The 14002-nt window shown below is 29.7% G+C and overlaps 1 protein-coding gene and 1 long non-coding RNA gene across 2 annotated transcripts; one reads left to right on the forward strand and one right to left on the reverse strand.

Moving 5' to 3' along the window:
- Window positions 1-6554: 6554 nt before the first annotated feature.
- Window positions 6555-9610, forward strand: LOC124947789. The gene is made up of 3 exons (XR_007100491.1): window positions 6555-6718; window positions 7185-7326; window positions 8398-9610. It is a non-coding gene; the product is annotated as an uncharacterized LOC124947789 (long non-coding RNA).
- Window positions 9611-9649: 39 nt separating this feature from the next.
- Window positions 9650-10721, reverse strand: LOC124947787. Its single transcript, XM_047490423.1, has 5 exons — window positions 10560-10721; window positions 10292-10391; window positions 10105-10214; window positions 9906-10035; window positions 9650-9826 (listed from the first exon to the last, which is right to left on the reverse strand). Exons 1-5 carry the CDS (start codon window positions 10599-10601, stop codon window positions 9759-9761), a joined length of 450 nt encoding a protein of 149 aa, XP_047346379.1. The 5' UTR covers window positions 10602-10721; the 3' UTR covers window positions 9650-9758.
- Between the last annotated feature and the right edge of the window lie 3281 nt (window positions 10722-14002).

Below are 14002 nucleotides of genomic sequence, written 5' to 3' on the forward strand. Positions count from 1 at the left end.
AAATTAATTATACGAACGATAAAATTCTTAATTTAATTTAATTAAATTTAAAAGCTAAGAAAAAAAGAATATTAATTATAAAAGAATGAAAAATTCTGAATACTGATCTAAAGAAATATTATATTACTTTTACATTTCATAGATATGTGATTTTAATATAGAACTCAATTTTATTAAAATAAAATTATGAATTGAATTGAACTTTAGAAAAGAAAAAATGTGCAAAATTTATCAATCGACTTTAATGTAAAATTTGATTTTGTTAAACTAGAATCATAAATTCAATTAAGTTTAAAAAAAAAAAGTTTAATATTAAAAAGGCATAAAATATGAAATAATCCTATTCGCGTATGCGTGGCAATGTGGGAATATTATTTACGGAAAGTTACTTTGTCTTAGTTTTTTAAATTTACACCCCTACACCCATCACCATAAGAGCATTTTGAGTGACAACATGGTAAAATTAAAATACTAACATAGTAAAACTAAGAGCCATTCTCGAAAGTTCCTAGTGAACCTTCGAAAATAACTCAATAGTCTAATAGTTGTCCTCTTGAGCCACATGTTGTCTTCGGTATATAACCTCTTCTTTGCTTCGTGCCTCAACCTAATCGATTATCACTCTAAAACTGTAACGACAAAATTTGATTCCAAATTCCAAGATATGAAAGAAAACCCTAATACAACCCTAACGAATCTGAAAACTTATTATTATCCTTTTGAAAGATACTTTTTCGCAGCGTGGAAGAAATTAGATATTAATTATAAAAAAAATTAGAAATTAGATAATAGTATATTAATTGCTGAAAATCCTGAGCTAAAAATTAATTAATTTATTATTTAGGCTTACGGACTATGTCTCTTTGTTTTTTACCAATCATTCTAATCGATTTTTCTCTTTCAAAACCAATGACTCTATCGAGACTTTTCTTTTATCAATTTAAATTGATTAAATATTTAATTAATAATTATTTAAAAATATAAAGCAAACCCTTGGACGTTCCTTTTTACAAACGAATATTTTAATTATTGTAATAAAATCATCCACAGTTTCGTTTGTAATCCAGAGACTATCCATCGCGAGTGTCTTCTTGCTCGTTCTTTATTAGAACTTATGAATATCGATTCTTTAGTTATTTCAGCGCGAGTAAAATATTTAAAAATGTATTAAAATATTCAAAATCTCAAATAATTATAAACGCATTTGAGCAAGAAGACCCTATCCTGATCTAATAAATAAATGAAAAAATAAGAAACCATTCACCAGTAAATCTCCGAAGAAATTTACTCGTGGTCACACAATGCTCTTCTACTAATTAATTACAACCAATCACTCGTGCCGATTCGGACCTTTCGTCCACGACATGATTTAGTGATTGGAGGGACTTAAAAATTCACTCACTACTTAAGAAGTTCTGCGATGGCTCCAAAACACTCGTTCAGATCCAAATTGAAAGTTGACGATTCGTATGTGGTTGAAAATTAGGTAGGTCGACATCGAAGTTGATCAAAAATCTCTTCAATGATGCACTGACTCTATAGCGCGATAGTTATTTTTTAACGAACGGTCACTGAATTTACTTCGCGAAACTCTACTGTCTTTTATAAATAAAGCCTATGCAACTGTTAAAATATTAATAAAGTTTGCGAACAAACACTGACTCTAACGGCTGCATTGCACGCAGACGTTGCAAAAACTTTATCTTTTTAAATCGCGAAACGCGAACGAACGAACACTGCTTCTACTTCGCGATATTCATACCTAAGCGATACAAATATTCGATTACATCGTTGGTTCCCGAGCGATTGCAATGACATTCTGAAACAACAAAATAAAAACAAAATTATTAATATCACCGTTATAATAAGAAACTGTATAAATTATTGAAGAAACGTAAGATATAAAAATATATTTACCTTAATATTCGTTGATACTTGCAGCGAAGACATCCTGAGACACTTTAAATGTTTACTCGTCAAAATACAAAGGAGATATGATTCTGTAAACGCGATTTAGAATTTCTGATGTTTAAATAAATGTACTATTGTTTAATTATTACTCTATTCTATCCCACGTGCAATAAAAATTGTTTAAATTATTATAAAATTACCAAAAATATTAATTTATAAGCTTTAGCGTTTAGAAAAGTGAATCGCGATGTGCACAGGTCGAAGTGCAAGAGGAAACTGACTCGCTAACTGTCAAAGTCGTGAAAAAGTGCGTTTATGTTTATATTACACGAGCCAGCTACTCCGAAATTAAAATTTTAAAATAATAGAAGTTTATATGAAAATTATTTCAAGTACCGCGCGCGATTCAGAATTTCCAATGTTTAAATAAATGAACTATTGTTTAATTATTACTCCATTCGATACCTCGTGCTATAAAAATCATTTAAATAATTATAAAATTACCGAAAATATTTATTTATGAGCTTTAGCGTTTAGAAAAGTGATTCGCGATGTGCACAGGTCGAAGTGCAAGAGTAAACTAACTCGCGAACTGTCAAAGTCGTGAAAAAGTGCGTTTATGTTTATATTACACGAGGCAGCTACTCCGAAATTAAAATTTGAAAGTAATAGAAGTTTATATCAAAATTATTCTAAGACCCGCGTGCGAATCAGACTTTTTAATGTTTAAATAAATCAACTATTATTTAAATATTACTCTATTCTATCCCACGTGCAATAAAAAATGTTTATAATAAAATTACCAAAAATATTAATTTATAAGCTTTAGCGTTTATAAAAGTGAATCGCGATGTGCACAGGTCGAAGTGCAAGAGGAAACTGACTCGCGAACTGTCAAAGCCGTGAAAAAGTGCGTTTATGTTTATATTACACGAGGCAGCTACTCCGAAATTAAAATTTTTAAGTAATAGAAGCTTATATCAAAATTATTCTAAGACCCGCGTGCGATTCAGACTTTTTAATGTTTAAATAAATGAACTATTGTTTAATTATTACTCCATTCGATACCGCGTGCTATAAAAATCATTTAAATAATTATAAAATTACCGAAAATATTTATTTATGAGCTTTAGCGTTTAGAAAAGTGAATCGCGATGTGCACAGGTCGAAGTGCAAGAGGAAACTGACTCGCGAACTGTCAAAGCCGTGAAAAAGTGCGTTTATGTTTATATTACACGAGGCAGCTACTCCGAAATTAAAATTTGAAAGTAATAGAAGCTTATATCAAAATTATTCTAAGACCCGCGTGCGATTCAGACTTTTTAATGTTTAAATAAATGAACTATTGTTTAATTATTACTCCATTCGATACCGCGTGCTATAAAAATCATTTAAATAATTATAAAATTACCGAAAATATTTATTTATGAGCTTTATCGTTTAGAAAAGTGATTCGCGATGTGCACAGGTCGAAGTGCAAGAGTAAACTAACTCGCGAACTGTCAAAGTCGTGAAAAAGTGCGTTTATGTTTATATTACACGAGGCAGCTACTCCGAAATTAAAATTTGAAAGTAATAGAAGTTTATATCAAAATTATTCTAAGACCCGCGTGCGAATCAGACTTTTTAATGTTTAAATAAATGAACTATTGTTTAATTATTACTCCATTCGATACCGCGTGCTAAAAAAATCATTTAAATAATTATAAAATTACCATAAATATTAATTTATAAGCTTTAGCGTTTAGAAAAGTGAATCGCGATGTGCACAGGGCGAAGTGAAAGAGGAAACTAACTCGCGAACTGTCAAAGTCTTGAAAAAGTGCGTTTATGTTTTTATTACACGAGGCAGCTACGCCGAAATTAAAATTTTTAAGTAATAGAAGCTTATATCAAAATTATTCTAAGACCCGCGTGCGAATCAGACTTTTTAATGGTTAAATAAATGAACTATTGTTTAATTATTACTCCATTCGATACCGCGTGCTATAAAAATCATTTTAATAATTATAAAATTACCAAAAATATTAATTTATAAGCTTTAGCGTTTAGAAAAGTGAATCGCGATGTGCACAGGGCGAAGTGAAAGAGGAAACTAACTCGCGAACTGTCAAAGTCTTGAAAAAGTGCGTTTATGTTTTTATTACACGAGGCAGCTACTCCGAAATTAAAATTTTAAAATAATAGAAGTTTATATGAAAATTATTTCAAGTACCGCGCGCGATTCAGACTTTCCAATGTTTAAATAAATGAACTATTGTTTAATTATTACTCTATTCTATCCCACGTGCAATAAAAATTGTTTAAATTATAATAAAATTACCAAAAATATTAATTTATAAGCTTTAGCGTTTATAAAAGTGAATCGCGATGTGCACAGGTCGAAGTGCAAGAGTAAACTAACTCGCGAACTGTCAAAGTCTTGAAAAAGTGCGTTTATGTTTATATTACACGAGGCAGCTACTCCGAAATTAAAATTTGAAAGTAATAGAAGTTTATATCAAAATTATTCTAAGACCCGCGTGCGAATCAGACTTTTTAATGTTTAAATAAATCAACTATTATTTAATTATTACTCTATTCTATCCCACATGCAATAAAAATTGTTTAAATTATAATAAAATTACCAAAAATATTAATTTATAAGCTTTAGCGTTTATAAAAGTGAATCGCGATGTGCACAGGGCGAAGTGCAAGAGGAAACTGACTCGCGAACTGTCAAAGTCGTGAAAAAGTGCGTTTATGTTTATATTACACGAGGCAGCTACTCCGAAATTAAAATTTTAAAGTAATAGAATATTATATTTAACTTATTCTAAGTCCGATCGTGTTTCCGATTTTTTAATGTTTAAATAAATCAACTATTATTTAAATATTACTCTATTCTATCCCACGTGCAATAAAAATTGTTTAAATTATAATACAATTACCAAAAATATTAATTTATAAGCTTTAGCGTTTATAAAAGTGAATCGCGATGTGCACAGGTCGAAGTGCAAGAGGAAACTGACTCGCTAACTGTCAAAGTCGTGAAAAAGTGCGTTTATGTTTATATTACACGAGGCAGCTACTCCGAAATTAAAATTTGAAAGTAATAGAAGCTTATATCAAAATTATTCTAAGACCCGCGTGCGATTCAGACTTTTTAATGTTTAAATAAATGAACTATTGTTTAATTATTACTCCATTCGATACCGCGTGCTATAAAAATCATTTAAATAATTATAAAATTACCGAAAATATTAATTTATGAGCTTTAGCGTTTAGAAAAGTGATTCGCGATGTGCACAGGTCGAAGTGCAAGAGGAAACTAACTCGCGAACTGTCAAAGTCGTGAAAAAATGCGTTTATGTTGATATTACACGAAGCAACTACTCCGAAATTAAAATTCCAATGTACCAGAAGTTTATTTAAAAATTATTCTAAGACCCGAGCGTGTTTCCGACTTTTTCATGTTTAAATAAATCAACTATTGTTTAAATATTACTCCATTCTATCCCGCATGCAATAAAAATCATTTAAATAATTATAAAATTACCGAAAATATTAATTTATGAGCTTTAGCGTTTAGAAAAGTGAATCGCGATGTGCACAGGTCGAAGTGCAAGAGGAAACTAACTCGCGAACTGTCAAAGTCTTGAAAAAGTGCGTTTATGTTTATATTACACGAGGCAGCTACTCCGAAATTAAAATTTGAAAGTAATAGAAGTTTATATCAAAATTATTCTAAGACCCGCGTGCGAATCAGACTTTTTAATGTTTAAATAAATCAACTATTATTTAATTATTACTCTATTCTATCCCACATGCAATAAAAATTGTTTAAATTATAATAAAATTATCAAAAATATTAATTTATAAGCTTTAGCGTTTATAAAAGTGAATCGCGATGTGCACAGGGCGAAGTGCAAGAGGAAACTGACTCGCGAACTGTCAAAGTCGTGAAAAAGTGCGTTTATGTTTATATTACACGAGGCCAGTACTCCGAAATTAAAATTTTAAAGTAATAGAAGTTTATATTAAAATTATTCTAAGACCCACGTGCGATTCAGACTTTTTAAGGTTGAAATAAATGTACTATTGTTTAAATATTACTCTATTCTATCCCGCATGCAATAAAAATCGTTTAAATAATTATAAAATTACCGAAAATATTAATTTATAAGCTTTAACGTTTAGAAAAGTGAATCGCGATGTGCACAGGTCGAAGTGCAAGAGAAAACTAACTCGCGAACTGTCAAAGTCGAGGAAAAGTGCGTTTATGTTTATATTACACGAGGCAGCTACTCCGAAATTAAAATTTTTAAGTAATAGAAGTTTATATTAAAATTATTCTAAGATCCGCGTGCGATTCAGACTTTTTAATGTTTAAACAAATGTATTATTGTTTAAATATTACTCTATTCTATCCTGCGTGCAATAAAAATCGTTTAAATAATTATAATTTTGCCGAAAATATTAATTTATAAGCTTTAGCGTTTAGAAAAGTGAATCACGATGTGCACAGGTCGAAGTGCAAGAGAACAACAAGGCCAACATCTGCGAGATAAAATTTTGTAGTACATGTTAGATTAGAATTATTTTAAGTTTCGTCGTACACTGTTCATATAATTAGTTAAAAGTCTTATCTGTAAGATGATTAAATGTAGTCGTACGGAGAGTGTGCATTTCTACGTTTATTCCTTTAGAGTACGAAAGCAGACTGACGTAAAAACTCGCATTGTCCTTCCTATGGTCCTTTTCGTTGGCATTAAACCGATCAACGCACGCTGAATGGAGAATATTTCAAGTTTAACGCGTCATAAGAGTATGTAATATTATATTGAAAATATAACTCTATTTAAATATTCATTTACATTTTCTTTTTTTTAATATCTCTGTTTTGAACTACGTAATATTTAAATGAATTTCCTATTAGTTTAAATTCTAGTTAGTTATAATCCGCGTATGTTTGAAATTCTTTACATAATTTTTAAATTGTCAAAATAATGATTTATATAAGTTTAACCGTATGGAAAAAGAGAATTTCGATCTTTATTCTTCGGAAGACAAATGAAAACTGTTTCGATATTCGTCAAAGTCAATTTATCGTTCGTTTTTATCGATATTAGTATTTTTGAGTTATATCTCAATATCTGTCGAATTTTAATGATTAAATGTTTTAATTTGGATTAACATAATATCCGTTTAGATAATTTTTAAATTCCTATATCATATTTTCAATGTTTCTATTGTTTCGTATGATAAATCGAAAAATTCGATGGCTTCGTAAGGTGGGAAGTTCATTATATAGATGGCGTACTGACTGCGCTTGCGCGTAGGTCCAGTTAGTCTTCCCGCTATTGGTGATTCCGCCATTTGGAATTATGTCGTCGTATCAGCCGCAACAGATCTTCGTCGTCTCATTAATTACAGGTATTTATTAGCGTATCCTTTTTTAACGTACATCTTTATTTTATATATCAATCGATTTCCCAAAATGTGATTTCTACGCGTGTATGTTCGCAAGCCGTTGTCGCATCGTCTTGTTTAAAAGATATTCGCGATAATAATATCGGCCTTACGGCATCTCTCGTGGAGCTACCCTTATTTCTCGAATTTTTCAATTTCATTTTCGCGACTTTTCTCGTCTATTTAACGTTGTTCTAATCGCATAACGTTGTTCGTTAATTAATCGTGTTCGATTGTATTTTGTCGTTTATGCGATTTTCATATACATATAGATATCTTTCTTACGGACAGATACAAATATCGATAACTCCTGCGTGCATACAATTAATTTTCTAGTGTATTAATATCGGTATAATATTTGTCAGCTTTTCGAGTAGCGTAAGAACTAAGAAAACTATACTAGAAATAATATTTGAAAGGCAATCGAACGTAGACACGTTCCTTCACGATCCTTCCAAAGGTCACTCTTGTTGACATTAAAGGATCTACACAGACTGAAAGAACATAAAGCGAAACAAAGGCACTGGAATCGCGAGTTTATTCCTGGTCGGTTAATACAATGTGGTTAATTAACAGAAGATATATGAGACCCCGCTTACGGAATAGCTCTGCCGATTCGAAATCGTCAGCTTCATAATGGATTATTAAGTAATCCACCGTTCGTGATGTCCAAATTTCGAACAATGAAAGCGCAGTACTCGGTAGGACTTATAATCGCGTCCGCGACACTTACGCATTCTTACGCTCCGCATAATCTTCGAAAAACTTTGCGCCAATATTTGAATGTATGTAAAAATCTAATATAACCTGAAATGAAGACTAATTAATGAACGGTTATTAATTAGAATCTCGTAAAGAAACCGGTTAAATTATCGCAAAAATAAAAGCAGAAAATACGATTAATAAAATATAAATGATTAAGCTGACTACTATTAGATAACAAGGAATATAACGTAAATGAAAAATTATGTTAGCTGTAATTATCGTCAAAAATTCGAGAGGCAAATATTAAGAAAAACTGTTCACATGATCTAGTACTGAGCACAACTGAGAATGATGGAAGCGCATAATCCCTACCATGTAGCAACAACGCGAGCGTCCGGTTTCTCTTTTTCCTCTTAACACGACAAGTTTCATTGTCAAGTGTTCGCAGAAGAAATGAAGGTCGTAACAAAGGGAACTCATGGCAAGCGTGAAGCCATATGTAGTTCTTTTCTTAATATCTACTTTAATATTGGTTGAGTAAGACTATAATAAAACACGTACCATGTACTTCATTGCTATTGCGAACTAATTAATGTACGTAATAAAGCAACTTAATATAAGTCGGTTTTTTTGCATTTGTGCACTGTCTGCCTGCAAAGATACACTTTTTCTTTCAAAAAATATATTTTCTCTTCCTTTTTTTTTTTCGTCTTTTTTTCGTATCAAAAATAGATATTTTTTAAGAAATTATATAGGTCAGTCCAGTTCTTGAAATTTATATAGATTAATGCTGTCCGAAAATATTTGTCATAGTTTCCTCCGTGGTCGATTTTTATTTCCTGTCGCTTATACATAATCACATATTTATTGTTTCTGCTTTGTTCCTTTCTTTTCGATAGTCGAACATTCTCGATCATATATCATTATCGATTCATGATACATTACTTCGATCATAAATGACGTAATTATTCGATATGTATAAATAAAATTTCGACGATTATTTTCACATATACAAATACGTAAATCCATTGAATTATTTCGATTTAACAATTACTCATTATTTCAGACGTAATATATAAAGCAAAAGGATCATCTACACACTCGTAATAGAAGTGTATATCTATTAAACGTTTTTATATCTCTAGAAAGTATAAATGTTTCGTTAGAAAATTATTCTCTATGTTTATAATATGAATTAATTACATTTGTCTTTCGTAAACTTATTTATGAGAAAATATAATAATTGATTATTTAAAAAATTGCACATATAATACTACATTTCTTCGAATTTATATCTTACGTTACCCCGACGAAAAAACAAGCTTATACTGAATAAAATCTTAGCTAACCCTATCAGACAAACAAAAAGTGATTATAATGGTGTCACGCCGAAGTATTATAGTAAAAAAAAAAAAAAAAAAAAAAAAAAAAAAAAAAGTATACGTAGTTAAATAAAACTGTTTTTGAGCTTCCATATAAATATATTTCATAATGATAAAAGAGGCTCAATGAGTTTATATGATAAAAAAGGACACGTCAGTGATGCAACAAAGTTCATTAGTTTTTATTATATTCTATTATATATGATTAAATTATACTTATTATATTTTATTATATATATTTTTATTTTATAATATATAAAATTATGTAAATCTACTAGTATATTTCATTTTTTTATTATTTGTCACATATTATTTGATTAGCTTTATACATTTTCCAAATTTCCATCCCACTTCACATGCGTCGGTTATTATTTCGACTAAAACGTTCAAAATTAGTTAGTATCGGTTTAAAATCAATCTTTGTTATTAATAATTGTTAAATAATATTTCACTTACCTTGTTTGGCACACATTTCTATAGTAATGGCGAATTCGTCAATTTCCTTTTGTGTGAATGCTCCGTTGAGCTTTGACTCCGATTTGAACAACTCGATCATATCCGATATTTGAATGTGGGCACCATCCATCTGATGAAATATATCGATTAGAAATATATTTTGAAAATTAATTATTTATACTAATGTGATAATACATACAGTTTTGTACTGTTGAAAAGAACATGACACGTAACAACCAATTTTGTATCTAAGTTCCTCCATTTCTGATTTTTCCAATCTTTCCATTTGATTTATGAAGAACAAATGTTCTAAAACATTTACTACTTTAAAACTTCTGAAATGATATTAAAGTTTAAGAATATTATAAATCTTTATAGAGAAATACCAGGAGCTATTCCACTCATATTGAAACAAAAGTCCTCGTTGAAAGTTTCATTTGACATATTTTCAATATATTCCGTCGTTTCCGATTCTATTGTTTTAAACTATTACGAATGAAATTATGTTAAGGTTGCGTTAATTATATTTTATTCGTATAAGATAATTCATGTGGGATAAATATAAATAATTAAATAATAAATAAATACATATTAATAAATAAATAAATATATATATATATATATATACACATATATAATATTTGCTTTTCTTACCACGAAAAAGCATACACAGACCACAATAAGAAGCTTCTTCATTTTAATAAATTTCTTCCTTTATTTTTTACGAGTTTTATTAACTGTTAACTTAAATAACTGCACTTGCAACACTGAATATCTCATTTCGGTGAATCGAATATATATCGTATGACATACGTTATTTTCAAGTATAAACACATGGTCATACTAACAATAAATAAAAACTTTATTGACCTAACCTGATAAACAGTGATCTAGATGACATCACACTTGAACATTTAATATAACGATCTGCTTGAAATCGTTCGTTAGGCGCAGATCACACTAATAAACAGTGATATAATCGTCCTTTAGACGAGGTTATCTATGTTCTCTTTTTATTATAAAGAGTCGATCATCCATTGATCGCAGTAATTTGACGGCGTCACTAGCTTTAAAGATTGAATGTTTATCGCTGCAGACTAACGCATGCCACGTTTCCGCGAATTAACGAATGAAAGATTGATGGTAGAATTACGCTCGCAAAGAAAAATTAATTTTTCTTATCTCTTAGAGAGACAATCAATCTAAGAATCTGATCCTCTTACTTATTTTCGAGCATTAAAGGAGGGATTATTATTAATAGTTATAATTATAATCAAATATAAATAAAAGTAAAGTAACATATTAGAGAGGATTATACGTTCGTATTATTCTGGCTTATATACTTTTTATTTCATTTGAAAGTTCTCACATGTACACAGTTAATCGTTAACGACATAATAAACAATGACACGTAGATTGGAATTCGAAGTAGGTATTTTGGGAATATTTACGAGGAGAAAAAATCTTTTGCAAATACTATATCACGTAGCAATTTATCCTCAATAATGAATATATATATATATATATATATATATATATATATATATATATGTATGTGTGTATATGTATGTATCATGCGTATATATATATATAATATATATATATATATATATATATATATATACACTCATACGCACATATATATATATAGGATTTTTTTGTATAGACATATAGACGAAATTTCGTATATATGGGGTATGGTTTTGTATAATATACACATAATATATGCATTTATATATATATATATATACACAAACATGTATGTATATATACATATATGTAACATCGATATAGCTTCTTTAGGCATAAAGGTGTGTCTGTGTGTATTTGTGACATTCTTAGATATGTTTCTTTCCTGTGTATTTATGAATAAAGAATTTATTATTTTATCTATTAAAATACACGTATGTATATGCGTGCGTGTAGGTTTCATAATACATTTCCATACACTCACGCGAACTCATGCTCGTGTGATTGTGTGAATCATAGCCTTATACGTTTTATTTATGCTTACTTATATATAATTTATATTCACTAAATTCACAGATATATATATATATATATATATATATATATATATATATATATATAATATAGCTATGTGTATATTTTAATAAAAGAGAAAACACATAAGATGTAGATACAAGAGATATCCATTGTCTTGTAATGTTGCATGTATATTGTGTAATACTTGCGTAGGTGTCTTTCTGTGTATACAATATACATATATGTTATGCTTAATATAGAAAATGTACATATATGAGATTCTCTCTCTCTCTCTCTCTCTCTCTCTCTCTCTCTCGATTCTTTTGTCTTGCACACGTGAAAAAAGCGAAGTAATAATATCTTAGAAGAGCACAGAATGTAATAATCATACATAGTTTGTAATCTAGTTTTACTCGAACAATTTTGTCGTAGCATATTAAGTTCCGTATATTCTTCACTTATACACGAAAGATTCGAATAATTGGTGAAATGGTTAAAAGAGGATGTTCTTTTTGTGTATAATATTCTTTCCAAGAAATTTTCTTCTTACTTCGACTCTATTCTCGTTGTTTTCTTCATTACTTATACAATTTGCTTTTGTTTTTATCCGTGTGTCTTTTTCGTTTTTCTTTTTTTCCTTTTCTTGGAATATTACGCGCTAGGATTGCGATAAAATTTAAGGACGTTATGCGGACGATCTCGTCGAGTGCGTCGACCGCGCCGACCGCGTCGTCCGACTCGCTGTAAGACACTGTACAAAAATACCGTTTATAATAATTAGTTTATAATAATATTAATTGACGCGCCCGACGAAAATGACGGCGACACGTTTGAAAGATATGTCTTGACATGGTTCTTTTGGGTTTTTCCCACCGTTACGCCGATTAAAACGCACACGAGGGTCTTTCCCTTTCATTCTTTTTTTATTTTTTTATTTTTTTTTTTTTTTTTTTTTTTTTTTGTTAATCTCTGTTTTTCTCTCTACATGATTAATAAATTCTACAATAGGTACATTTCCTACAGTAACTTCCGGGTCAGATGTCGAGGTCGTAATGGCCGATCACTAAAACTTTAATATTTATCTATTTTAGAATGTATTTATTTTCCGTTTCTAATAATTGTAGACAAGGGGACAATTGAAACGTCTTTTTTTGCTTTTATTTTTTTATTTTTATGAAGATTCTCGTCTATACGTTGATAAACGCTTCACTCGCTTAAATTGATACACCTAAAGAATGACGATCCTTACAAGTGGACAATATATTTAAAGAATATATTACAAACCATGAATAATTAACATTAAAAATAAGAAAGATACAAAAATGAAGAATTATCAATAGCTTAATGGAAGTTTCGCATAAACTTTTATTCTTTCTATGATTTTAAAGTTAAAATTGGCAGACTAGACTTCTGACCCTTTGTAACAAGTGCTACTGTACTAATATCACTAATATTTTTCATTTGCATCCTTTTATATTCTCCTAGTTGTTACTTATTTTTTACCTCGCCGTTACACATAACTGCCGAGCATAGGGCTTAGGTACGATATATTGCGTACCTTAAAAAGAATCTATCCGACCTAATTCCTCCATAGTTATTAATAAGTACGACAGATTTACGTTGCAGACGATAATATTCTCTTTCGTCCACACGTAAATTGCATGAGTTTCATGTGTCTTCGTAAATCTTCGGATATGCCTTATACGGATTCTCAATGTTATTACATAGGGCCTTTAGAGAATCATCATATTCAGCGTATCAATTTTGAGTTTATAATTATTATATTATACAATAAAAATTCTCTCTTCTATTTGGGATGGAGTTTTAGAATACTTTGATCATTAAAGATCGACTGATAACCTAAACGAAAAACTTTGGTATTTTACATTATAGTTTTTGTATATGACGAAAAAGGCGAAAAATTTTAAAGGAATTATTGAAAAAGAAACAAGAGGAAAAAGATCGAGGCTTAGGTAAAGTGCGTGCAACGGCTTGGTATTTTCTGCTTAATGCGTCGTTGAAAAAAAGACACCTAATATGCATATGCAAAATGTGTATATACTATATACGTATATATATATATATATATATATATATATATATATATATCT

This window comes from Vespa velutina, chromosome 3 (genome assembly GCF_912470025.1).
Source record: "Vespa velutina chromosome 3, iVesVel2.1, whole genome shotgun sequence".
Lineage (NCBI taxonomy): Eukaryota > Metazoa > Arthropoda > Insecta > Hymenoptera > Vespidae > Vespa > Vespa velutina.

What these genes read in the sequence shown, in the direction of transcription:
- LOC124947787 (XM_047490423.1), bottom strand. Translation starts at nt 10,601, where the DNA reads ATGAAGAAGCTTCTTATTGTGGTCTGTGTATGCTTTTTCGTG. An exon ending in TCTGTGTATGCTTTTTCGTG is followed by an intron (nt 10,392 to 10,559) that starts GTAAGAAAAGCA and finishes CATTCGTAATAG; the next exon opens with TTTAAAACAATAGAATCGGA. An exon ending in TATGAGTGGAATAGCTCCTG is followed by an intron (nt 10,215 to 10,291) that starts GTATTTCTCTAT and finishes TAAATGTTTTAG; the next exon opens with AACATTTGTTCTTCATAAAT.